The 25575-nt window shown below is 41.4% G+C and overlaps 1 protein-coding gene across 1 annotated transcript in view; it reads right to left on the bottom strand.

Moving 5' to 3' along the window:
* Window positions 1–25575, bottom strand: part of LOC106607602 (glutamate receptor ionotropic, delta-1) — a 483227-nt gene that overhangs the window by 36687 nt on the left and 420965 nt on the right. The window contains exon 12 of the mRNA XM_014204697.3: window positions 12645–12783. Coding sequence (XP_014060172.3) covers window positions 12645–12783 — 139 coding nt within the window. The remainder of the gene's footprint in view (window positions 1–12644; window positions 12784–25575) is intronic.

Genomic DNA, 25575 nt, shown 5'->3' with positions numbered 1-25575 from the left:
ACCTACATTTTCCAGCAGCAGACTATGATCGATAATGTCAAAAGCTGCACTGAGGTTTAACAAGACAGCCCCCACAATCATTTTATCATCAATTTCTCTCAGCCAATCATCAGTCATTTGTGTAAGTGCTGTGCTTGTTGAGTGTCCTTCCCTATAAGCGTGCTGAAAGTCTGTTTACTGTGAAATAGCATTGTATCTGGTCAAGCACAATTTTTTCAGGAAGTTTACTAAGGGTTGGTAACAGGCTGATTGGTCAGCTATTTGTATTGGGCCTATAGCCTATTGAACAAATCTCATTGCTCCAGAACTGTTTTTAATTGGTTAATGTTGCATAGGCTTATGTTTTTTAAATCACGTTTAAAAAAAATCTGAGCAATAGATCTCTGCTTGAATTTTAACACAGAAAGTGTTGGGAGCTGACCACTGGTTAAAATGGACATGTAAATTGTTATTTATGATTTGTCAATTCAGCCATCATTTGACTAAATCGCTTAGATTTTTTTGTCCATATTAGCGTATAGTTCCAGTCAAAAGTTTGGACACACCTACTCATTCAAGGGTTTTTCTTTATTTTTACTAATTTCTACATTGTAGAATAATAGTGAAGACATCAAAACTATTAAATAACACATATGGAATAATGTAGTAACCAAAAAAGTTAAAAAGAAAAAAATATATATTTTAGATTTTAGATTCTTCGAAGTAGCCACCCTTTGCCTTGACAGCTTTGCAGTCTTGGCATTCTCTCAAACAGCTTCATGAGGAATGCTTTTCCAACCGTCTTGAAGGAGTTCCCACATAAGCTGAGCACTAGTTGGCTGCTTTTCCTTCACTCTGCGGTCCAACTCATCCCAAACCATCTCAATTGGGTTGTGAAGGCCATGTACAATTGAACCTTTATTTAACTTAGCAAGTCAGTTTAGAACAAATTCTTATTTACAATGACGGCCTACCCCGGCCAAACCCAGACGACGCTGGGCCAATTGTGCACCGCCCTATGGGACTCCCAATCACACCCAGATGTGATACAGCCTGGATTTGAATCAGGGACTGTAGTGACACATCTTGCACTAAGATGCAGTGCCTTAGACCACTGCGCCACTCGGGACTGTACTGAATTTGCTAATATGCATCTACAGGTATAGTGTAGATATCTTTGTATGCATCAATGTTATTTTCTCAAACTCTATAGGGATTGAGTGCAAATACCACATTTAGAGTGAATCTGACTTTCAGTCCTTGAGAAGAAGATTTTGTATGATTATTTTAAGTATTAACTTTACATTGTAAAAAAAGTTCATTGTTAATAGTTTCCTTTAAGATATCAACACCAAACTTAACATGGTTCATAATGGTAATGTATTTGATGACCCCCAAAAGCTTCAAGTTGATAGGCCCTTGTTGAGTGGATATACAAAGGATTTAAATGGACAAGTAAAATCTGATTTATCATTAATTTAGCCATCGCTTAACCAATCCATTAGCTTTTCTCAAACTAAGTTAAGAGATGTACCTTGGGCCTACATACCAAATTACTGTTAATTGGATTTACAGATGTAGGATCTTCATTTGAGCCATTTTGCTACAACAGGAAAATAATCCTGCAGTTCAAGAAAATGTCAATTATTATGTCGATTATAATTAATGGACATTTTTTTCTAAGGGTTTATACATTTTTCACTAGGGAAAATCAAGTCTGAGATTTCAAAGTTGAAATGACAAACTGTAGATGCCTTTTTAACCTCTTGACGGTCGCCTAGGATAGGGGGCGCTACAGCGATTTTTGAAAAAAATGTGTGCCAATTTTAAACGGCCTCCTACTCAAACTCAGAAGCTAGGATATGCATATAATTAATACTTGTGGATAGAAAACACCCTAAAGTTTCTAAAACTGTTTGAATGGTGTCTGTGAGTATAACAGAACTCATGGCAGTCAAAACCCTGAGACCGATCGTAACAGGATGTGGAATTCTGAATTGCGGACTCAAATTCATCACTTTGCCTATAAATCACACCGTGAGCAATGGTTCATTGAGCACTTCCTATGGCTTCCACTAGATGTCCCCAGTCTTTACAAAGTGGTTTGAGTCTCCTACTGTAAAAACTGACTGAATGAGACGCTGTGGAACGTGGTCACACGGAGAGGGCCATCACCATTATGACGCCGGCGCCCCTGGCTACCCTCCCCTTTCGAAAAGTTTTGAAAGACAATGCAATCGTCCCCCTTGAATCTTATTGGAGCTCTGGTTGAAAAAGGCCCTAAAGATGTATGTTATACAACGTTTGACATGTTTGAACGAACCTAAATTTAAAAAAATGCATTTTATTGAATGAGGAGTCCCGCAGCCGACAGAAGTTTTGGAGCAGCCTTCAGAACGCGCTAACAAGAACAAGCTATTGGGACGTAAAGGATTAACTTTTTCGAACAAAAATACATTTGTTGTGGACCTGGGATTCCTGGAAGTGCTTTCTGATGAAGATAATCAAAGGTAAGGGATTATTGACAATAGTATACAAGAGTAGATTTGATATGCGATTGTTCCAAGATGGCGCTGACCTGTAACGGTAGCCTATTTTTCTGAGTATCGCATCCCCTTTTATCGCAAAGTGTGATTACCCAGTAAAGTTATTTTTAAATATGGCATTACAGGTGCTTTCAAGAGATATTCATCTATAAATCTTAGAATGACAATATTACATTTAAAAAATGTTTTAGAATAGCAATTTAGTAAATTGTAGCGCTGTTTCACCGGATGCATTTGAGGGAAAATAGTTTCTCAACGTCACGCGCCGATGTAAAATGCTGTTTTTATATATAAATATGAACTTTATCGAACAAAAGAATGCATGTATTGTGTAACATGATGTCCTAGGAGTGTCATCTGATGAAGATTGTCAAAGGTTAGTGCTGCATTTAGCTGTTTTTTGGTTATTTGTGATGCATGTGGTTGGTCGGAAAATGGCTATGTGGCTACTTTTACGATATACTCCTCTAACATAATCTAATGTTTTGCTTTTGCTGTAAAGCCTTTTTGAAATCGGACAACGTGGTTCGATTCAGGAGAGGTGTATCTATAAAACGATATAACATAGTCCTATATTTGAAAAAAATATACATTAAATTTCGTTATGCTAATGGCGATAGGATTTTTCGCTGGATGTCCGCCCGACCAGGGGTTAAGAATCAGACTGAGACATTGCAAAATGTTGATTTTTTTGGTCAATTAACCATTTATTTGGGAATTTTGATGGGGGATTGGGGTTATTGTCTTGCTGGAAGATCCACTTGATGCCAAGTTTCAGCCTCCTGGCAGAGGCAACCAGGTTTTTTCATAAAAAGTCCTGGTACTGGGTAAAGTTCATGATCCCATTGACCTTAACAAGGAATTCAGCACCATTAGAAGCAAAATAGCCCCATAACATCAAAGATCCACCACCATTTGTTACAGTAGGTATTAAGATATTTTCTGCATAATTTTCCTCTTTGACGCCAGACCCACCACTGGTGTGCATGGTCAAAGAGCTCTATTTTCATGTCTCAATTGGTTAGAAGAGCATTTGGAAATGTTTTGGCGAAAACATTCCTGACAATGCTGCTATCATGAAGTGACTCAGTACTGTCTATTTTGGTAAGGTTTCTCTAAGGGACATTTTACTGTGCAGGTTTTCCTCAGTGCATTTTTGACTGTATTCCAGACCAGGTCTAATAACTTGCCAATTGTCTATTATATGTTTTGTATGCCACACACAAAACATTTTTACTATGAGGTATTTAGTGAATCGGTGTGAATAGAGGAGTTTCTCATATCGTTCAGCAGAGAGACATCATCAATCTGAAGCAATAGATAAAATCCCAGTCCTTTAATCTCACCTCTCCACCCTGAGGCATGGTGATTACGCTCTCTTATGTTTAAATAAAGAATGAGAAGTAATTATCACACCAGTTTTCATTACATTTAGTTTATGGAATGATTCAAGCAAGCACATGTTGACTGATGGAGCTTACAGCATTTATTGATTAAATCTTTCCTGCCACTTACACACACTAGCACTTTGATTTACACACACGCACAGATGAATGCATGCATGTACACAGAACTTTTTCCTTTTTTCTAGAGACTTGATTTGGCCCCAAGACAATACAGATATACAGTGAGGGAAAAAAGTATTTGATCCCCTGCTGATTTTGTACGTTTGACCACTGACAAAGAAATGATCAGTCTATAATTTTAATGGAAGGTTTATTTGAACAGTGAGAGACAGAATAACAAAAAATGTCAAAAATGTTATAAAATGATTTGCATTTTAATGTGGGAAATAAGTATTTGACCCCCTCTCAATCAGAAAGATTTCTGGCTCCCAGGTGTCTTTTATACAGGTAAGGAGCTGAGATTAGGAGCACACTCTTAAAGGCAGTGCTCCTAATCTCAGTTTGTTACCTGTATAAAAGACACCTGTCCACAGAAGCAATCAATCAATCAGATTCCAAACTCTCCACCATGGCCAAGACCAAAGAGCTCTCCAAGGATGTCAGGGACAAGATTGTAGACCTACACAAGGCTGGAATGGGCTACAAGACCATCGCCAAGCAGCTTGGTGAGAAGGTGACAACAGTCGGTGTGATTATACGCAAATGGAAGAAACACAAAAGAACTGCCAATCTCCCTCGGCCTGCGGCTCCATGCAAGATCTCACCTCGTGGAGTTGCAATGATCATGAGAACGGTGAGGAATCAGCCCAGAACTACACGGGAGGATCTTGTCAATGATCTCAAGGCAGCTGGGACCATAGTCACCAAGAAAACAATTGGTAACACATTACGCCGTGAAGGACTGAAATCCTGCAGCGCCCGCAAGGTCCCCCTGCTCAAGAAAGCACATATACATGCCCGTCTGAAGTTTGCCAATGAACATCTGAATGATTCAGTGGACAACTGGGTGAAAGTGTTGAGGTCAGATGAGACCAAAATGGAGCTCTTTGGCATCAACTCAACTCGCCGTGTTTGGAGGAGGAGGAATGCTGCCTATGACCCCAAGAACACCATCCCCACCGTCAAACATGAAGGTGGAAACATTATGCTTTGGGGGTGTTTTTCTGCTAAGGGGACAGGACAACTTCACCGCAACAAAGGAACGATGTACGGGGCCATATACCGTCAAATCTTGGGTGAGAACCTCCTTCCCTCAGCCAGGGCATTGAAAATGGGTCGTGGATGGGTATTCCAGCATGACAATGACCCAAAACACACGGCCAAGGCAACAAAGGAGTGTCTCAAGAAGAAGCACATTAAGGTCCTTGATTGGCCTAGCCAGTCTCCAGACTTTAATTCCATAGAAAATCTGTGGAGGGAGCTGAAGGTTCGAGTTGCCAAACGTCAGCCTCAAAACCTTAATGACAAGGAGAAGATCTGCAAAGAGGAGTGGGACAAAATCCCTCCTGAGATGTGTGCAAACCTGGTGGCCAACTACAAGAAACGTCTGACCTCTGTGATTGCCAACAAGGGTTTTGCCACCAAGTACTAAGTCATGTTTTGCAGAGGGGTCAAGTACTTATTTCCCACATTAAAATGCAAATCATTTTATAACATTTTTGAAATGCGTTTTTCAGGATTTTTTTGTTGTTATTCTGTCTCTCACTGTTCAAATAAACCTACTATTAAAATGATATACTGATAATTTCTTTGTCAGTGGGCAAACGTACAAAATCAGCAAGGGATCAAATACATTTTTCCCTCACTGTCACTTCCGTAATTTTCTCATTCCTCTGACTGTGTCATTTCCACTCTAAACAGCTACAGTTAAAGTTGGAAGTTTACATACACCTTAGCCAAATACATTTAAACTCAGTTTCACAATTCCTGACAATCCTAGTAAAAATGTATTGTCTTAGGTCAAGTAGGATCACCACTTTATTTTAAGAATGTGAAATGTCAGAATAATAGTAGAGAGAATGATTAATTTCAGCTTTTATTTCTTTCATCACATTCCTAGTGGGTCAGAAGTTTACATAACTCAATTAGTATTTTTTAACATTGGGTTTAAATTGTTTCACTTGGGTCAAACGTTTTGGGTAGCCTTCCATAAGCTTCCCACAATCATTTTGGTGAATTTTGGCCCATTCCTCCTGACTGCTGCTGTAACCGAGTCAGGTTTGTAGGCCTCCTTGCTCGCACACACTTTTTCAGTTCTGCCCACATATTTTCTATAGGGTTGAGGTCAGGGCTTTGTGATGGCCATTCCAATACCTTGACTTTGTTGTCCTTAAGCAATTTTGCCACAACTTTGGAAGTATGCTTGGGGTCATTGTCCATTTGGAAGACCCATTTGTGACCTAACTTTAACTTCCTGACTGATGTCTTGAGATGTTGCTTCAATATATCCACATAATTTACTTCAATATATCCACAACATGATGCTGCCACCCCCGTGCATCACAGGTGGGATGGTGTTCTTCGGCTTGCAAGCCTCCCCTTTTTTCCTCCATACATAACGATGGTCTTTATGGCCAAACAGTTCTATTTTTGTTTCATCAGACCAGAGGACATTTCTCCAAAAAGTACAATCTTTGTCCCCATGTGCAGTTGCAAACCGTAGTCTGGCTTTTTTATGTTGGCTTTGGTGCAGTGGCTTCTTACTTGCTGAGCGGCCTTTCAGGTTATGTCAATAGCGGACTCATTTTACTGTGGATATTGATACTTTGTACCTGTTTCCTCCAACATCTTCACAGGGGCCTTTGCTTTTGTTTTGGCATTGATTTGCGCTTTTCGCGCCTAAGTACGTTCATCTCTAGGAGACAGAACACGTCTCCTTCCTGAGCGGTATGACAGCTGTGTGGTCCCATGGGGTTTATACTTGCGTACTATTGTTTGTGCAGATGAACGTGTTACCTTCAGGCGTTTGGAAATTGCTCCCAAGGATGAACCAGATTTGTGGAGTTCCACAATTTTTTTCTGAGGTCTTGGCTGATTTCTTTTGATTTCCCCATGATGTCAAGTAAAGAGGTACTGAGTTTGAAGCTAGGCCTTGAAATACATCCGCAGGTACACCTCCAATTGACTCAAATTATGTCAATTAGCCTATCAGAAGCTTATAAAGCCATGACATCATTTTATGGAATTTTCCAAGCTGTTTAACCTGTTGGCGTGTAGAGGGCAGTATTTTCACGGCCGGATGAAAAAAACATACACAAATTAAACTGGTTACTACTCTTGCCCAGAAACTAGAATATGCATAGTATTAGTAGATTTGGATAGAAAACACTCTGAAGTTTCTAAAACTGTTTGAATGGTGTCAGTGAGTATAACAGAACTCATATGGCAGGCAAAAACCTGAGAAAAATCCAACCAGGAAGTGGAAAGTCCGAGAATTGTAGTTCTTCTTTTGATTCTCTATCGAAACTACAGTTTCTGTGGGGTCACGTTGCACTTCCTAAGGCTTCCATTGGCTGTCAACAGCCTTCAGAAAGTTCTTTCAGCATTCCCCTGTCACTGGGCAGATAATAGGAGCTCAGTCAATCAGTGGACTGCCTGTGGACAAAGGGATTGTATATGCGCGATCTCGCGAGCACGCCGTTCCTTCTTTTTCTTCTTGAATGAATATGCTATTGTCCGGTTGGAATATTATCGCAATTTTACGTTAAAAATACCATAAAGATTGATTTTAAACAGCGTTTGACATGCTTCTAAGTACAGTAATGGAACATTTTTACATTTCGTCTCTGGTACCGCGCTTGCGCATTATGCCTTTGAATAAGTGATCTGTACGCACAAACAAAACTGAGGTATTTGGACATAAAAATTGATTATTTCGAACAAAAGCAACATTTCTTGTGGAAGTAGCAGCCCTGGTAGTGCATTCTGACGAAGATCAGCAAAGGTAATAGAATATTTATAATACTAATTCTGAGTTTAGGTGACCCCGAACTTGGCGGGTGTCTGTATAGCTTGCTGTGATGGCGAGCTATGTACTCAGAATATTAAAAAATGTGCTTTCTCCGTAAAGCTATTTTAAAATCTGACACAGCGGTTGCATCCAGGAGTAGTCTATCTATAATTCTTTAAATAATTGTTATATATTTTGTCAACGTTTATGATGAGTATTTGTTACGTTCCCCAGTTTCTGTGTTGTAGTTTGTATATTTGTGAGTGTGTTTCAGGTAATGGCTTTCTGACGTTCTCTACGAGCAGCTGATTGGTCAATCAACATTGATGATTGGAGAGCTGACCCCGCCCCCTCGTCAGGACACAGCTGTCTCCAATTACTAACTTCTTCTGAAGCTATATAAGCCCCAGTTCTGTTGCTCAGAAAGAGAGATGATTGCAGAGAGATATTTGTTGGGAGACCCAGAGATAATGGTTGAGAGTTATAGCATGTTGGTGGTTGCTAAGACATTTGGTATGTACTGTGTAGTTGTTGCTCAGAGAGAGCTTCTTTAATGTCCTGAGTTAATAGTTTTTTCTCAGTTTGTTGTGAAGACATTTGGAATATTCTGTTTCATTTGTTCCCAGGGGGGAAGGGGACGGCACCTAGGGAGTGCTTAGGCAAGAGGCCCGCAGGCATACATATACCCGTAGTAATTTATTGTCTATGCACACTAGGAAAGACCTGGGCGGACCATCCCCTGTATTTTGGTTAGTGCACCAGGTGGTGCTAGTTAGGTAAGTAGTGGGTAGGCAGGTAAGGTAGGAGAGGGGGCTTTGATATTTAGTTTCTTTGCTTTGGTTCCATCCAGCCCCTTTTCCCCAACTTACCGCGTGAAGGAATAAATTCCCAGTAAACGGTATTCTCTGCCTTTTTGTCATCCTTGCTCACACCTACACTTCCATACCTTTTTAACACCACGGAGAGTTAAGTTGAGGCAGGGTGTTGCGTTTCCTCTTTCTAGAGGCGTGCGTAACAGTATTTTTGTAAATTGATGTGCACATTCACCGGAAGTTTTGGTGGGAATACATTTTCTGAACATCACGCGCCAATGTAAAATGCTGTTTTTGGATATAAATATGAACTTTATCGAACTAAACATACATGTATTGTGTAACATAATGTCCTAGGAGTGTCATCTGATGAAGATCGTCAAAGTTATTGCTTCATTTAGCTGTATTTTGGGTTTTATTGACACATGTCCTTGCTTGGAAAATGGCTGTGTGATTATTTTTTTTTGTACTCTCCTAACATAATCTAATGTTTTTCTTTCGCTGTAGCCTTTTTGAAATCGGACAATGTGGTTACATCAAGGAGAGGTGTATCTTTAAAATGGTGTAAAATAGTTGTATGTTTGAGAAAGTTGAATTATGACATTTTGTTGTTTTGCCGCCCTGATATTTCACTGGCTGTGTCCCTAGCTCCCACGTAGCCCATAGAAGTTAACCTCTTGACGGTCGCCTAGGATAGGGGGCGCCACAGCGCATTTTGTAAAGAATTTGTGCCCATTTTAAATGGCCTACTACTCAAACTCAGAAGCTAGGATATGCATATAATTAATACTTGTGGATAGAAAACACCCTAAAGTTTATAAAACTGTTTGAATGGTGTCTGTGAGTATAACAGAACTCATATGGCAGTCAAAACCCCGAGACAGATCGAAAAAGGATGTGGAATTGCGAACTCAACTTCATCACGTTGCCTATTAATCACACCGTGAGCTATGGTTCATTGAGCACTTCCTATTGCTTCCAGTAGATGTCCCCAGTCTTTACAAAGTGGTTTGAGTCTCCTACTGTTAAAACTGAATGAATGAGACGCTGTTGAAATTGGTCACATGAGGAGGGCCATCACCATTATGACGCCGGCGGCCCTGGCTTCCCTCCCCTTTCGAAACGTTTTGAAAGACAATGCAATCATCCTCCTTGAATCTTATTGGCTCTCTTGTTGAAAAAGGCCCTGAAGATTTATGTTATACAACGTTTGACATGTTTGAACGAACCTAAATGGAAAAAAAATGCATTTTCTCAAAATAGCTGTCCCGCGGCCGACGGAGCATTTGGATCAGCCTTCAGACGCGCTAACAAGAACAAGCTCTTGGAACATAAAGGAGTAATTTTTTCGAACGAAAATACATTTGTTGTGGACCTGGGATTCCTGGAAGTGCTTTCTGATGAAGACAACCAAAGGTAAGGGATTATTGACAATAGTATACAAGACTAGATGTGATATGCGATTGTTCCAAGATGGCGCTGACCTGTAACGTTAGCCTATTTTTCAGAGTATCGCATCCCCTTTCATCGCAAAGTATGATTACCCAGTAAAGTTATTTTCAAATCTGGCATTACAGGTGCTTTCAAGAGATATTCATCTATAAATCTTAGAATGACAATATTACATTTTAAAAATGTTTTCGAATAGTAATTTAGTAAATTGTAGCGCTGTTTCATTGGATGCATTTGAGGGAAAATAGTTAGTCAACGTTACGCACCGATGTAAAATGCTGTTTTTATATATAAATATGAACTTTATTGAACAAAACATGCATGTATTGTATAACATAATGTCCTAGGAGTGTCATCTGATGAAGTTCATCAAAGGTTAGTGCTGCATTTAGCTGTGGTTTGGGTTTATGTAACATTTTATGCTAGCTTGAAAAATGGGTGTCTGATTATTTCTGGCTGGGTACTCTGCTGACATAATCTAATGTTTTGCTTTCGTTGTAAAGCCTTTTTTAAATCGGACAGTGTGGTTAGATTAACGAGAGTCTTGTCTTTAAAATGGTGTAAAATAGTCATATGTTTGAGAAATTGAAGTAATAGCATTTCTAAGGTATTTGAATATCGCGCCACGGGATTCCACTGGCTGTTGAGTAGGCGTCCCACATACCCTAGAGAGGTTAACCTGTCTGGGAACCTGGGATGTTTGAGTCCCACCCTAGTCAACAGCCAGTGGAATCGCGTTGTGCGAAATACAAATACCTCATAAATGCTATAACTTCAATTTCTCAAACATATAACTATTTTACACCATTTTATAGATACACCTCTCCTGAATCGAACCACGTTGTCCGATTTCAAAAAGGCTTTACAACAAAAGTAAAACATTAGATTATGTTAGGAGAGTACCCTGCCAAAAATAATCACACTGCCATTTTCAAAGCAACTAGCATGCATCACAAATACCCAAAACACAGCTAAATGCAGCACTAACCTTTGACAATCTTCATCAGATGACACTCCTAGGACATCATGTTACACAATACATGCATTATTTTGTTCGATAAAGTTCATATTTATATATAAAAACAGCATTTTACATCGGTGCGTAACGTTGACTATTTTCCCTCAAATGCATCCAATGAAACAGCGCTACAATTTACAAAATTACTATTCGAAAACATTGGTCAAATATAATGTTGTCATTCAAAGAATTATAGATTAACATCTCGTGAATGCAACCACATTGCCAGATTTAAAAATAACTTTACTGGGAAATCACACTTTGCAATAAACGAGGTGCTATGCTCAGAAAAATAGGCTAGGCGATACAGGTTAGCGCCATCTTGGAGTCATCTAAAATCAAATATACTATTGTAAATATTCACTTACCTTTGATTATCTTCATCAGAAGGCACTTCCAGGTATCCCAGGTCCACAACAAATGTAGTTTTGTTCGACAAAGTTAATAATTTATGTCCCAATAGCTCCTTCTTGTTAGCGCATTCCGAAGGCTACTCAAAATGTACGAGGCGCGCGGGACTTGTCGTCACGAATGTGCAAAAAATATATATTTACGTTCGTTCAAACATGTCAAACGTTGTATAACAAATTTTTAGGGCCTTTTTCAATCAGAGCTTCAATAATATTCAAGGCGGACGATTGCATTGTCTTACTAAACGTTTCGGAACGAGAGGGTACCCACGGGCGCCCGCATCATAGTAGTAATGGCCCTCCCTCTATGACCAACTTTCCAGGCCTCTCGTTCGGTCAGTTTTTACCGGAGAAGACTCAAACCACTTTGTAAAGACTGTTGACATCTAGTGGAAGCCTTAGGAAGTGCTAAATGAATCCTAACTCACGGTGTGTTTCATAGGCAAAGTGTTGAAGGTGATTCCACAAATCAGATTTCCACTTCCTGCATGGAATCTTCTCAGGTTTTGGCCTGCCATATGAGTTCTGTTATACTCACAGACACCATTCAAACAGTTTTAAAAACTTTAGAGTGTTTTCTATACAGATCTACTAATAATATGCATATTCTAGTTACTGGGCAGGAGTAGTAACCAGATTAAATCGGGTACGTTTTTTATCCGGCCGTGCAAATACTGCCCCCTAGCACCAACAGGATATTAACAAATAACATTTGGACAGAGGAGGGAAAACTTTTAAGGAGTGGGTTAGGAATTACAATTGTCTGTCATAGTGTGTGTGAATCACACATGGTCCATATTTATGAGTTGTATAAGAGAGACAACATGTCAACAGCCTGCCCAACTTGAGTTTATTGGTATGTCTAATTTTGCCTAAATGGGTGAAATCTAACCCACAAAGACAAATAACACCAGGAAATTGGCAGTGCGGGTCAATGCTGGAAAAAGTAAGACATACCAGTATTCTTGCCAGTTGAAGACACTTACCACCAGGAAATCACCACATCATTCAATGAGTCTTAAAGATAGAAGGAAACACTGTACAACAGGGTTGATAATTGTTGATAACGTACCGAACAGCGTTGTCCATGCGGGACACCGTGAGGTAGGCTGCCAGGTTGGCCGTGTAGGAGGAACACACAATGAGGGTGAAAAGCCACCAGCTGCCCATGACGATACGTAGAGCCACAGAACCCAGGATGGAGTCTCCCCCTAGAAACACAAGATAAGTTAGTATGTACTGTATGAAGTCTTGAACAATATTATGTGGATTTGATTCATTGTTTGTGATATCACAACTTATTGCACCATTACTCTGCTGGTTTTGTTTTAGCCTGGTGATCCTAATGATCTGGTTGATTTTTTTATAATGGAATTGTATTTTTCAGGACCTCAAAAAATTATTCTGCTCTCTCTCGCCTGTCTCCGTATCATAGCACTTCATCGTACTCTTTCTAACTGTCTCTATGTCAATTTCGGTCTTAATTTCGGTCTCTCTTTTTAACCCTCTTTCTACCAAATACTTTTCCTCTCATTCCCTCTCTAAATGCTCCTCCACATTCCCACTGTTTGCTCAGGCAGCTAGCTGGCTCTCTCTTCCTGTAGCAGAAGTCTAAGCACTCTGTCTCCATACATGGCCTAACTTCACAGAAAGTGGACGAGGAAATGTCAATGTAAATTATCATTTTGAAGAGTAAAGCCACAGAAATGTCATCTGAGAGATTCAGGCTGTGAGAAAAAAACAACATACATTTGTGTCCAAGTGTCACTATCAACGATGTACCCTTAGGACTTTTTCAAAAAAGAAAAAGAAGAAAACCGGAGTAATATCGTGTTCATGCGGCACTAATACCAAGGTCAAGAGGTTCTAGAAGATTTGTTTCAGAGAGGTGTTTGTGGAAAAATCTAAATGCCATAGGGTAATATAAATAAAATACAGTGTGTATATATATATATATATATATATATATATATATATATATATATATACAATACCAGTCAAAAGTTTGGACACACCTACTCATTCCAGGGTTTTTATTAATTTGTTCTATTTTCTGCATTGTAGAATAATAGTGAAGACATCAAAACTATGAAATAACACATATGGAATCATGTAAAAAAAAAAAAGGCCACATCAACATCAAAATAAATGTTATATTGTCACGGCTGTTTGAAGGAGCGGACCAAAATGCAGCGTGTTCGTAGTTCCACATATTTATTAAACGTGAAACTAAATGCAATACATAAATACTTGAAATACAAAAACAACAAACCGTGACGCAGAGGACAACACACTACTCAAAAGATAATAACCCACAAACAACAATGAGAAAAACCCATACTTAAATATGATCTCTAATCAGAGGCAATGAGGATCAGCTGCCTCCAATTAGAGATCAACCTCAAACAATCCCAACATAGAAATAGACAAACTAGAACTTCAACATAGAAATAGAAAACATAGAACAATCCAAAACACCCCCTGTCACGCCCTGCCCTACTATACTATAGAAAATGACATCTTACTAGGGTCAGGACGTGACATATATTCTTCAAAGTAGCCACCCTTTGCCTTGATAACAGCTTTGCACACTCTGGCATTCTCTCAATCAGCTTCATGAGGTGGTCACCTGGAATGCATTTAATGCAATGGTATTAGGGTTGCAAAGGGTCGGAAACATTCCAGTAAATTTCCTGAATTTTTCAGGAAATTTTCAATGGGAAGTTAAGCCCGGGAATTTGGGTAATTTTGCTTAAATTCATCAACAAAGTTAGCTTATAACAGTGAACTTTTTTATGTGGGATACGCAAGGCAATTCAAGGTCTTGTGGCATATTTTGGTTAAACTATCCCGAATTCAATGGAATTGCAACTCTCTGCATGCACAATACATTCTTCCATCACATGTACAGCTGATTCTCAAGATCTTGCACACTAATGAGATGCTATTGAGCCCACACTACTACACTGTCTGAGCCAAGGACTCAATGCTTTCTGGTAAGGAGGTATCTGAAGAAGAAGATGGGGAAGAATACAACCCAGAGCACGATGCATCATCTTCAGATGAAGAAGAAATCCTGACATTTTTGTCAAAGAACAGCAAAATAACATGGTCCTTGTCACCATATGACAACCAGGGCAGGATGGCAGCACAAAATGTCATAAGGATGACCCCAGGGCCCACAAGACATGCAGTTGCCCATGCCTAGGACATTGCCTCAACATTCTACATGTTCATCACACCAGCCATCGAAAAAAATCATCCTGGAGATGACAAATTTGGAGGGTTTCCGTAAATATGGAGACAACTGGAAAAGGATGGATGAGATTAACCTGCGTGCCTACACAGGGCTGCTAATCTTAACGGTGTGTATAGGTCCCGAGGCGAGGCTACATGTAGTCTCTGGGATGCAGAGAGAGGAAGGGCGATTTTCAGTGTCACGATGCAACTGAAAGTCTTTCACACATTCTCAAGAATGCTACGATTTGATAACCGTGAGTCAAGACCTGCAAGACGCGTGAGAGACAAACTGGCAGCCATAAGAGAGGTCTGGGAGAAGTGGGTGGAGCGTCTGCCATACCTCTACAACCCTGGGCCTGAAGTAACAGTGGATGAGCAATTGGTTCCATTCAGAGGTACATTTTTATTTTCATATCTGTAATGTAAGTGATTTTCACTGTTCATTTTATGTGTTGCTGTAATATCATTGATTTATGTGATTTGTTTTCTGTGGCACTGATACTAATTACTGGTAGTAATCTCTTTTGTCAAAAGGTCGCTGTCCTTTCCGGCAGAATATGCCCGGCAAGCCAGCAAAGTACAGCATCAAGATATGGGTTGCCTGTGACGCACAATCCAGCTACGCCATTTCTTGGAGAGATTTCTGAATGTTCTTCGCCCAGCACACACCCCTCCAACCAGACATGCTTTATCTACTCATTTCCTGGATGCAGAGTTCAACAGAGTTCAAGTAATGGTCAAGCAAATCATAGAGAAAGCAGACTATATTGCAATCATCTCTGATGGGTAGTCGAATGTTCGTGGGCAAGGAATAATTAATAATTAGCAATCTACTTCACCAAGCAAAGTGAGAAGAATAAGAGCACCACATTGAAGCTGCCCAGCAACACCCATTGGGGTGATGTTGTCATCATGTTTGACAGTCTTCTGGAGGGGAAGGTGTCTCTCCAAGAAATGGCTGTATCACAGTCTGCCGATATGGACAGCCCCATCAAGAGGATCCTCCTGGATGATGTATTTTTGGGAGAGCGTGAAACTCCTGAAACCTAAAGCAGTAGCCATTTGCATGGATTGAGGGAGACAATGCCATCCTGTCTGATGTTCAGACTCTGCTTGCAGATGTAAGAGAAGAAATCCGTACTGCCATTCCCACTTCACTGTTGCTCCAAGCAGAGGAAACTACAGTTCTGAAATACATCAAAAAGCATGAAGACTTCTGCCTGAAGCCCATACATGCCTCAGCGTACGTTGGAGCCGAAGTATGCTGGCAAGAGTATGCTGTCTTGTGCAGAGATCAACAAGGCCTATGGTGTCATCACTACTGTGTCTGGCCACCTTGGCCTGGATGAGGGAAAGGTTCTTGGCAGTCTGGCAAAGTACACTTTCAAGCAAGGGCTTTGGGATGGAGATGCAATATTTTTTTTTATTTACCCTTTATTTAACCAGGTAGGCTAGTTGAGAACAAGTTCTCATTTACAACTGCGACCTGGCCAAGATAAAGTAAATCAGTGCGACACAAACAACAACACAGAGGTACACATGGAATAAACAGACGTACTACAGTCAATAACACAATATAAAAAAATTAAGTCAGTGTGTGCAATATACAGTGTGTGCCAATGGCGTGAGGAGGTAAGGCAATAAATAGGCCATAGTAGCAAGTAATTACAATTTAGCAAATTAACACTGGAGTGATAGATGTGCAGATGATGTGCAAGTAGAAATACTGGTGTGCAAAAGAGCAGAAAGTAAATAAAAACAACATGGGAATGAGGTAGGTAGATTGGATGGGCTATTTACAGATGGGCTGTGTACAGCTGCAGCGATCAGTTAGCTGCTCTAACAGCTGATGTTTAAAGTTAGTGAGGGAAATATACTGCTCAAAAAAATAAAGGGAACACTTAAACAACACATCCTAGATCTGAATGAAAGAAATAATCTTATTAAATACTTTTTTCTTTACATAGTTGAATGTGCAGACAACAAAATCACACAAAAATAATCAATGGAAATCCAATTTATCAACCCATGGAGGTCTGGATTTGGAGTCACACTCAAAATTAAAGTGGAAAACCACACTACAGGCTGATCCAACTTTGATGTAATGTCCTTAAAACAAGTCAAAATGAGGCTCAGTAGTGTGTGTGGCCTCCACGTGCCTGCATGACCTCCCTACGACGCCTGGGCATGCTCCTGATGAGGTGGCGGATGGTCTCCTGAGGGATCTTCTCCCAGACCTGGACTAAAGCATCCGCCAACTCCTGGACAGTCTGTGGTGCAACGTGGCGTTGGTGGATGGAGCGAGACATGATGTCCCAGATGTGCTCAATTGGATTCAGGTCTGGGGAACGGGTGGGCCAGTCCATAGCATCAATGCCTTCCTCTTGCAGGAACTGCTGACACACTCCAGCCACATGAGGTCTAGCATTGTCTTGCATTAGGAGGAACCCAGGGCCAACCACACCAGCATATGGTCTCACAAGGCGTCTGAGGATCTCATCTCGGTACCTAATGGCAGTCAGGCTACCTCTGGCTAGCACATGGAGGGCTGTGCGGCCCCCCAAAGAAATGCCACCCCACACCATGGCTGACCCACCGCCAAACCGGTCATGCTGGAGGATGTTGCAGGCAGCAGAACGTTCTCCATGGCGTCTCCAGACTCTGTCACGTATTCAGTGTGAACCTGCTTTCATCTGTGAAGAGCACAGGGCGCCAGTGGTGAATTTGCCAATCTTGGTGTTCTCTGGCAAATGCCAAACGTCCTGCACGGTGTTGGGCTGTAAGCTCAATCCCCACCTGTGGACGTCGGGCCCTCATACCACCCTCATGGAGTCTGTTTCTGACCGTTTGAGCAGACACATGCACATTTGTGGCCTGCTGGAGGTCATTTTTCAGGGCTCTGGCAGTGCTTCTCCTGCTCCTCCTTGCACAAAGGCGGAGGTAGCGGTCCTGCTGCTGGGTTGTTGCCCTTCTACGGCCTCCTCCACGTCTCCTGATGTACTGGCCTGTCTCCTGGTAGCGCCTCCATGCTCTGGACACTACGCTGACAGACACAGCAAACCTTCTTGCCACAGCTCGCATTGATGTGCCATCCTGGATGAGCTGCACTACCTGAGCCACTTGTGTGGGTTGTAGACTCCGTCTCATGCTACCACTAGAGTGAAAGCACCGCCAGCATTCAAAAGTGACCAAAACATCAGCCAGGAAGCATAGGAACTGAGAAGTGGTCTGTGGTCCCCACCTGCAGAACCACTCCTTTATTGGGGGTGTCTTGCTAATTGCCTATAATTTCCACCTGTTGTCTATTCCATTTGCACAACAGCATGTGAAATGTATTGTCAATCAGTGTTGCTTCCTAAGTGGACAGTTTGATTTCACAGAAGTGTGATTGACTTGGAGTTACATTGTGTTGTTTAAGTGTTCCCTTTATTTTTTTGAGCAGTGTATATGTCTCCAGCTTCAGCGATTTTTGCATTTAGTTCCAGTCATTGCCAGCAGAGAACTGTAAGGAAAGACAGCCAAAGGGGGTGCTGGCTTTGGGGATGACCAGTGAGATATACCTGCTGGAGCGCATGCTACGGGTGGGTGTTGTTATGGTGACCAGTGAGCTGAGATAAGGCGGAGCTTTACCTAGCAAAGACTTATAGATGACCTGGAGCCTGTGGGTCTGGCGACGAATATGTAGCGAGGGCCAGCCGATTAGTGTATACAAGTCGCAGTGGTGGGTGGTATATGGGGCTTTGGTGATAAAACAGATGGCGCTGTGATATACTGCATCCAGTTTGCTGACTAGAGTGTTGGAGGCAATTTTGTAAATGAAGTCGCCGAAGTCGAGGGTCGGTAGAATAGTCAGTTTTACTAGGGTATGTTTGGCGGCGTGAGTGAAGGAGGCTTTGTTGCGAAATAGAAAGCTGATTCTAGATTTAATTTTGTCAAGTCGTGCCACATATCTCATAAGCCACCTGGTGGAAGGGACTTTGTGGATCTGAGGCACTTTCCCCTGTTGCCTCCAAATCCCACCAACATCAGCCACCTCAGAGCGCAACTGGTCCTTGTTTGGGAACACACACACCAAAGCACGCAACAGGCTGACCAATACAAGGGTTGAAAAATTGGTGGCCATACGGGCAAATTTGAAGCTTTTTGACCCTGACAACGAGCCACCATTAACAAGGTTAGAAAGTGACAGTGAAGATGAGGCCTCAGAGTCTGACGTTCAAGAGGTGGACATTGTGGAGGTCCAGGGAAAAGGCATGGAAGCCTGAGAGGAAGACAACCAAATCTTTAGTTTCTAGACTATCATTTTCCAGATGTATGTTGAAATTTTTTTGGGGGAGACGCGATGGATCATTAGGGATCATTCAATATTCCCTTTTGCTGTTCAGTGAAATCATCCCATGTGAAGAGTCGACTCATTTCAAGTTCAATTCGTAACTAAATCGTATTTTTTTATTTCTATTGGAATGATTTAATCATTTGCAATTATGTCTACCTATGATAAGGTAACAGGTTTATGTTTCTGTCTCCATGTGATATGGTAAATATATCCAATGCAAATAACATCTACATTTAAATGGTATTCATATTAATTTGCATATATTTCCGTTAATTCCCATATATTCCCGTTATTTCCCATATATTCCCATGGAAAGTTTCCACCTCTGAATATTCCCCAAAATGTGCAACCCTAGGTGGTATACAGAACATAGCCCTATTTGGTCCACCGGCCGCAATGGATATTGTGAAAACAGTGTGAGGAGACAGAGGCACAGAAACTCGCATCAATACCTTTGTCAGATAACACTGTGAAACTAAGAATTCATGCTATAGCTAGCAATCAAGAGGAAACTGACTGAACAACTCAGAAACTCTCCAGTTTATGCTCTCCAACTGGACATTAGCTGTGAGGGTCAAGATTCCCATGCATTGACTTTTGTTCACTATGTCAGGGGATGCTATTCACAAGGACATATTGTTCTGTCTCACGTTACCCGGGCATGAAACGACACAGGGAATGTTCAGTGTGCTGCGTGGCTATATTGATGAAAAACAGATTCCATGGGATTGAATGGTGGGCTTTTGCACAGATGGGGCTCTATCTATGGTAACACCAAGAGCTACTGGAGGCAGAAGAGCTGAGCGCAGAACTCAAATACATTCTGCAGCAGGTATCTTCGATTGCCTGTTCTTAAACTATGTGGTGATATTGGATCAGAGCATGATAATGTTATATTTAAGCAATAAGGCACGCGGGGGTTTGGTATATGGCCAATAAACAATGGCTCAGGGCTGTTGTTACCCACAACACAACACGGAGTGCCTGGATACAGCCCTTAGCCGTGGTATATTGGCCATATACACAAACCCCCGAGGTGCCTTATTGGCGCCGACAGACATGGCAGCTCTGCTTCTAGGTCCTAAGCAACTTTGCAGTATTTCGTTTTTATGTGTGTTATTTCTTACATTATTAGCCCAGAACGTTTTATTTTTTTAGTTTTTTCATACAGCTGGAAATAACTTTTGGATATCAGAGCACCAGTAACTCACCAGCATTAAGACCAGGAATACGACTTTCCCGAACTGGATCCTTTGTTCGTACCCCCCAGGGCAATTGATTTTATCCCAGAGGCTGCTCCAAGACACCACCGGCGGAGAAGAGGTATACGGAGTGGAATTCTAGTCTGACTCAGGAGGCGAGCACACCATCTACCACTTCCGAATATACTACTTGCTAATGTTCAGTCTCTGGATAATAAAGTAGACAATCTTAGGGCGAGGATCTCCTTCCAGAGTGACATCTGGGACTGTAACATATTGTGTTTCACGGTATCATGGCTCTCTCCAGATATACTATCCCTGTCCATACAGCCAGCTGGGTTCTCAGTACATCATGCAGACAGGAATAAAGAACTCTCCGAGAAGGAGGGCGGTGGAGTATGTTTCTTGATTAACCACTCATGGTGTGACTGTGATAATGTACATAAACTCAAGTCATTTTGTTCGCCTGACCTAGAATACCTCACAATCAAATGCCGACTGTATTACCGCCCCAGAGAATTATCTTCGGTTATAGTCACAACCGTGTATATTTCCCCTCAAGCCGATACCACGACAACCTTCAAGGAACTACACTGGACTTCATGCAAACTGGAAACCACATATCCTGAGGCCGTATTTATTGTAGCTGGGGATTTTAACAAAGACCTTAGCCCTCCCTTCGGCAAATCAGATCACGACTCCATTTTGCTCCTCCCTTCCTATTGGCAGAAACTCAAACAAGAAATACCTGTGCCAAGGTCTATTCAACGCTGGTCTGACGAATTGGAATCCATGCTTCAAGACTTTTTTGGGCACGAGGACTGGGATATGTTTTTGGTAGCCTCGGAGAGTAATATTGCTGTATATACGGACACGGTGACTGAGTTCATAAGGAAGTTTATATGGGATGTTGTTCCCACTGCATTTAACTATGGAAAGGTGACTGGGAATATGGTCAAATCCAAACATTGTAGTTATTCCCTCCATAAGGAAATCAAACAGGCAAAATGTCCATTATTTTATTTTTAGATTTGTGTGTATTGTTAGATATCATTAGATATTGTGAGGATCGACGCTGGAGATGAGAAGCAAGTCCAGGGAGAACATTGAATAAACAACGGACATGAAAAGCGTCTGGACAGGGAGAAAATAACGACATCAATGCTGTCACAAGGAACAAACTGAGGAGCAGACAAATAAAGAGGGGGTAATCAACAAAGTAATGGAGTCCAGGTGGGTCCAATGTTGCGCAGCTGCGTGTAATGATGGTGACATGTGTGCGTAATGAAGGGCAGCCTGGAGCCCTTGAGCGCCAGAGAGGGAAAGCGGGAGCAGGCATGACAGATCGAGCAAGGAACACCAGCATTTCGCTACACCCGCAATAACGTCTGCAAAATGTGTGCATGTGACCAATAAAATTTGATTGCTATTATAAACTGGTTACAAACGCTATTAGAACAGTAAAAATAAATGTTTTGTCATACCAGTGGTATACTGTCTAATATACCATGGCTTTCAGCCAATCATCATTCAGGGCTCAAACCACCCAGTTTATAATTCACACCGAGTCTTTGTGGTTATCGAGAGGGAGTGTTGGAAAGATCTTTGAAATTGAGAAAGGAACTGTTGTCATTTGCAATGGATGTAAATTAAACTGACTTGACTTTTTGTGTAATGAAAAGTAAATGTGTCTCCTTGTCTATGTAACAGACATTTGGGAAACTGAATGTACTGAATGCAAGCATGAAGGGGAAATACCAAAACATTCTACAGATGACCGAATCAGTGGATTCAGAGGAAATATTTCTTATTGGAGAGAAATCCGTTTGACTCTGATCCTGGCTCAGCCGACATGCCCGAGCATTAAAACTCATGGTACCCTTCGCCAGCTCATATCTGTGTGAAGCTGGATTCAGTGCTCTCGTCTATATTAAAACCAAATATCGATCCAGATTGGATGTGACAACAGACATGAGGAGCTCACTGTCGACCACGCCGCCTGACTTTGATACGCTCCGACGCGACACTCGTCAAGCACATGCATCTCACTAGTGGTGGTGAAATAAGAGACATTATGTCAGACTAATTTGCACTTGACTGTCATAGCCCCACATTAAAAGTATGTGATGTTGAGTTGAGAACCCTATCAGAAATACTGTTAGAATGATTTGCAATTGACTGCCATAGCCCCAAATAAAAAAGTTAACATTAGCTGTTAATTACATACTTTTTTTTCACATGGTTGGGGTCGCAATAATTTTCAGATATCAAATTGGGGTCGTGGGCCCAAAGAATTTGGGAACCTCTGATGTACACCTTCTCACAATCATCCACAGTGGCAGTCATATTTACCAACACATTTACGTCATCCTCCAAAGACATGTGTAAAGGTCAAAAGTGAAAATGAAAAAAAGTGAGGATTCCTAAAATGTGGTGGGCGTTCTCATACCGTTCTCATACTATATGGGCTGGCCTCTTCTCATTTTCTGTCTATTTTCCTCTGAAGAAGCACGAATTGTGTGAAACGTCAGGAATTTTTTCTTCCTTAAAAAGGCTGCCTGGCAAAGTGCTAGATCAGTGGTCACCAACCTTTTGTTAGTCAAGATCACTTCGCAGTCAAAAAGCAAGCTGAGATCTACTGCTCAGATTTTTTTTTTTTACATTGCCCTCACTCAAACAGTTTTGTAGGAATGAGGGTTGGGCAGTAGGCCTAATACATTATCACAGCATATTGGCTATATGATTGGCCTGCCAATATTGTTAAGCAGACCATATTATATTTCAAAACGCGAGCTTTGATAACAAAATAGATCAGTTGGTTTAGCACTTGTGAGGCACTGTGGAGCATGAATTGAAATAATTTGCTTTTTTATTTTTCACTGGACTGATGGTACCTGCATCTGATGGTCAACGAGGTCAAATCACGACGTCAGTGATTTTCAGGTTGAAAAGTTGGAGATCTAGAAAGATGCCAGAGTTTCCTACTTGGAATTCCGAGTTGGATGACCGTTCAAAACAATTTTTCCCAACCGCCTCTCACGGGCCCTGCTCTCTCCCAGTGTTGCCAACTCAGCGACTTTGTCGCTATATTTAGCGAGTATTCAGACCTCTCTAGCGACACATTTTCAAAAAAGCGACTAACGACAAATCTAGTGATTTTTTTTTGGTGTTATTGGAGACTGACGTGAAAGCACGTATCGTACTTACTCTTCTCAATGAGCAGCGGGTGCTGCCATGGGCCCCACCCCCGTCCCAAAGCACTCACAGGCGGCCCAGTTCTCGCGCAGCAGTCCCTCCCAGCTGCAGTCAGAGCAGGAGATATTCACCCCTCCGTGTCCAGACTGCAAATGAATGGCGCATGCGGGAAGCCGCCGCTGGCTGATCCCGCCCCGGCTTACATTCAGGGTGGGATGTAAATGTAAAAAACAAAACTAAAAAACTAAAATATTTTTTTTTTTTATAAAATTTTAAACTAAGTAACTCCGCCAGAGTGTCTCTTTTGGGTCACTTTTGCCGGTCCCAAGCCCGGATAAAGGAGGAGGGTTGGAATTGTGACATAAAAAAAACAAGAATCGACGGAAGAAAGTTCATTTGTAGTTCTAAACATATTTAGGGTGTTTTTTACTCACTTTTTGTCTCTCCCATGACGCTAATTCCTACAACGTCCATCAAAATTATATGCACATGGCAAATTAGGTGATGACGTCATTTAACGACTTCTAGCGACTTTTAGGACAGCCAATAGCTACTTTCCTTACTGAGGAGATGGCAACACTGCTCTCTCCTTCCTTCCGGTGAGACTGACCAGAGAGAGGGGACACCGTCTTTCACCGGATGGCGAAACTCAAGTCGCACCAAATCTGCCTCATGCACAAATTCATGTTGTTCCTATGACCAGAGAAAGTTAAATATTCCTTAATATTAAAATTGACACGACGAGCTTCTAATAATAATAAAACGCAGGGCTATCGATACTTGGCTACTCATTCATTGCAGCCTGAGCGGAAGTATGGAGAAGGCGATTTTTGTAAGAGTGTAGAATAAAAACAGTGACAGTGCTGAATATAAACTTAAACATGAACTCACTCATAAAAACAGCAGCTCTTTGCTGTATTCATTGACAGTCTCTCTTAAAAGTTATTAAATCTTACGTAGGCTAGTAGCCTATTAAACTTGGCTGTGGCCTGGGTCATGGAAGCTCTGTAGCCACGTGATTTGAGCTATCCGAGTGGGCAGCGCAGTAGGTGCACTCGATTTAGTCACAGATTTGCCTGTCAGCCGGGTAGGCGGAGATTGTCTCACGGGAACACTTTGCGTACCCGGTGCGCAGGACTTTTGAATCAAGTGCACCTACCGGTAACAGCTCAACACGATTTTAAAAAAGGAGCGCAAACCTTGATCGTTCATTGGCTTTTCTACAGAAATATTTAGTGATCGACTAGGAATGTCTTGAAGATCGACCAGTCGGCGACCACTGTGCTCGACACTGTTGAGGGTTTAACAGTGGTTGCTGAAGTAGTCATTTATTCACAACTGAGATGGATCCGGACCAGACTCAAAAACCTGATATTCTTTGGGTCAAGGGAACTTTAAAACACTGTGCTACCTGTATGTGTGGCATTAATAGGGACAAAACAAAAGCCTTTTCTATTGTTTTATGTCTGGTTATACACTGACTCTTTCCATAAATGACCATGTGAATCCAGGTGAAAGCTACGATCCCTTATTGATGTCACTTGTTAAATCCACTTCAATCAGTGTAGGATGAAGGGGAGGAGACATGTTAAAGAAGGATTTTTAAATTTTCAAATCCATTAAAACATGGATTGTGTATGTGTGCCATTCAGAGGGTGAATGGGCAAGACAAAATATTGAAGTGCCTTTGAACGGGGTATGGTAGTAGGTGCCAGGCGCACCGGTTTGTGTCAAGAACTGCAAAGCTGGTGGGTTTGTCATGCTCAACAGTTTCCCGTGTGTGTCAAAAATGGTCCACAGCACAAAGGACATCCAGCCAACTTGACACAACTGTGGGAAGCATTAGAGTCAACATGGGCCATTATCCCTATGGAATGCTTTTGACACCTTGTAGAATCCATGTCCCGATGAATTGACGCTGTTCTGAGGGCAAAAGTTGTGGCTAATGTTTGGTAGTGTAAATCTGTCTATCCATCTAGCCATATAAGGATCTATCTATTTTTGTGTCATATTGCTGCCAACGGTCAAAT

Source organism: Salmo salar, chromosome 01 (genome assembly GCF_965601325.2).
Source record: "Salmo salar chromosome 01, fSalSal1, whole genome shotgun sequence".
NCBI lineage: Eukaryota > Metazoa > Chordata > Actinopteri > Salmoniformes > Salmonidae > Salmo > Salmo salar.
The sequence above is the reverse complement of the archived record's forward strand: the minus strand, read 5'-3'. Positions and strand labels throughout refer to the sequence as shown.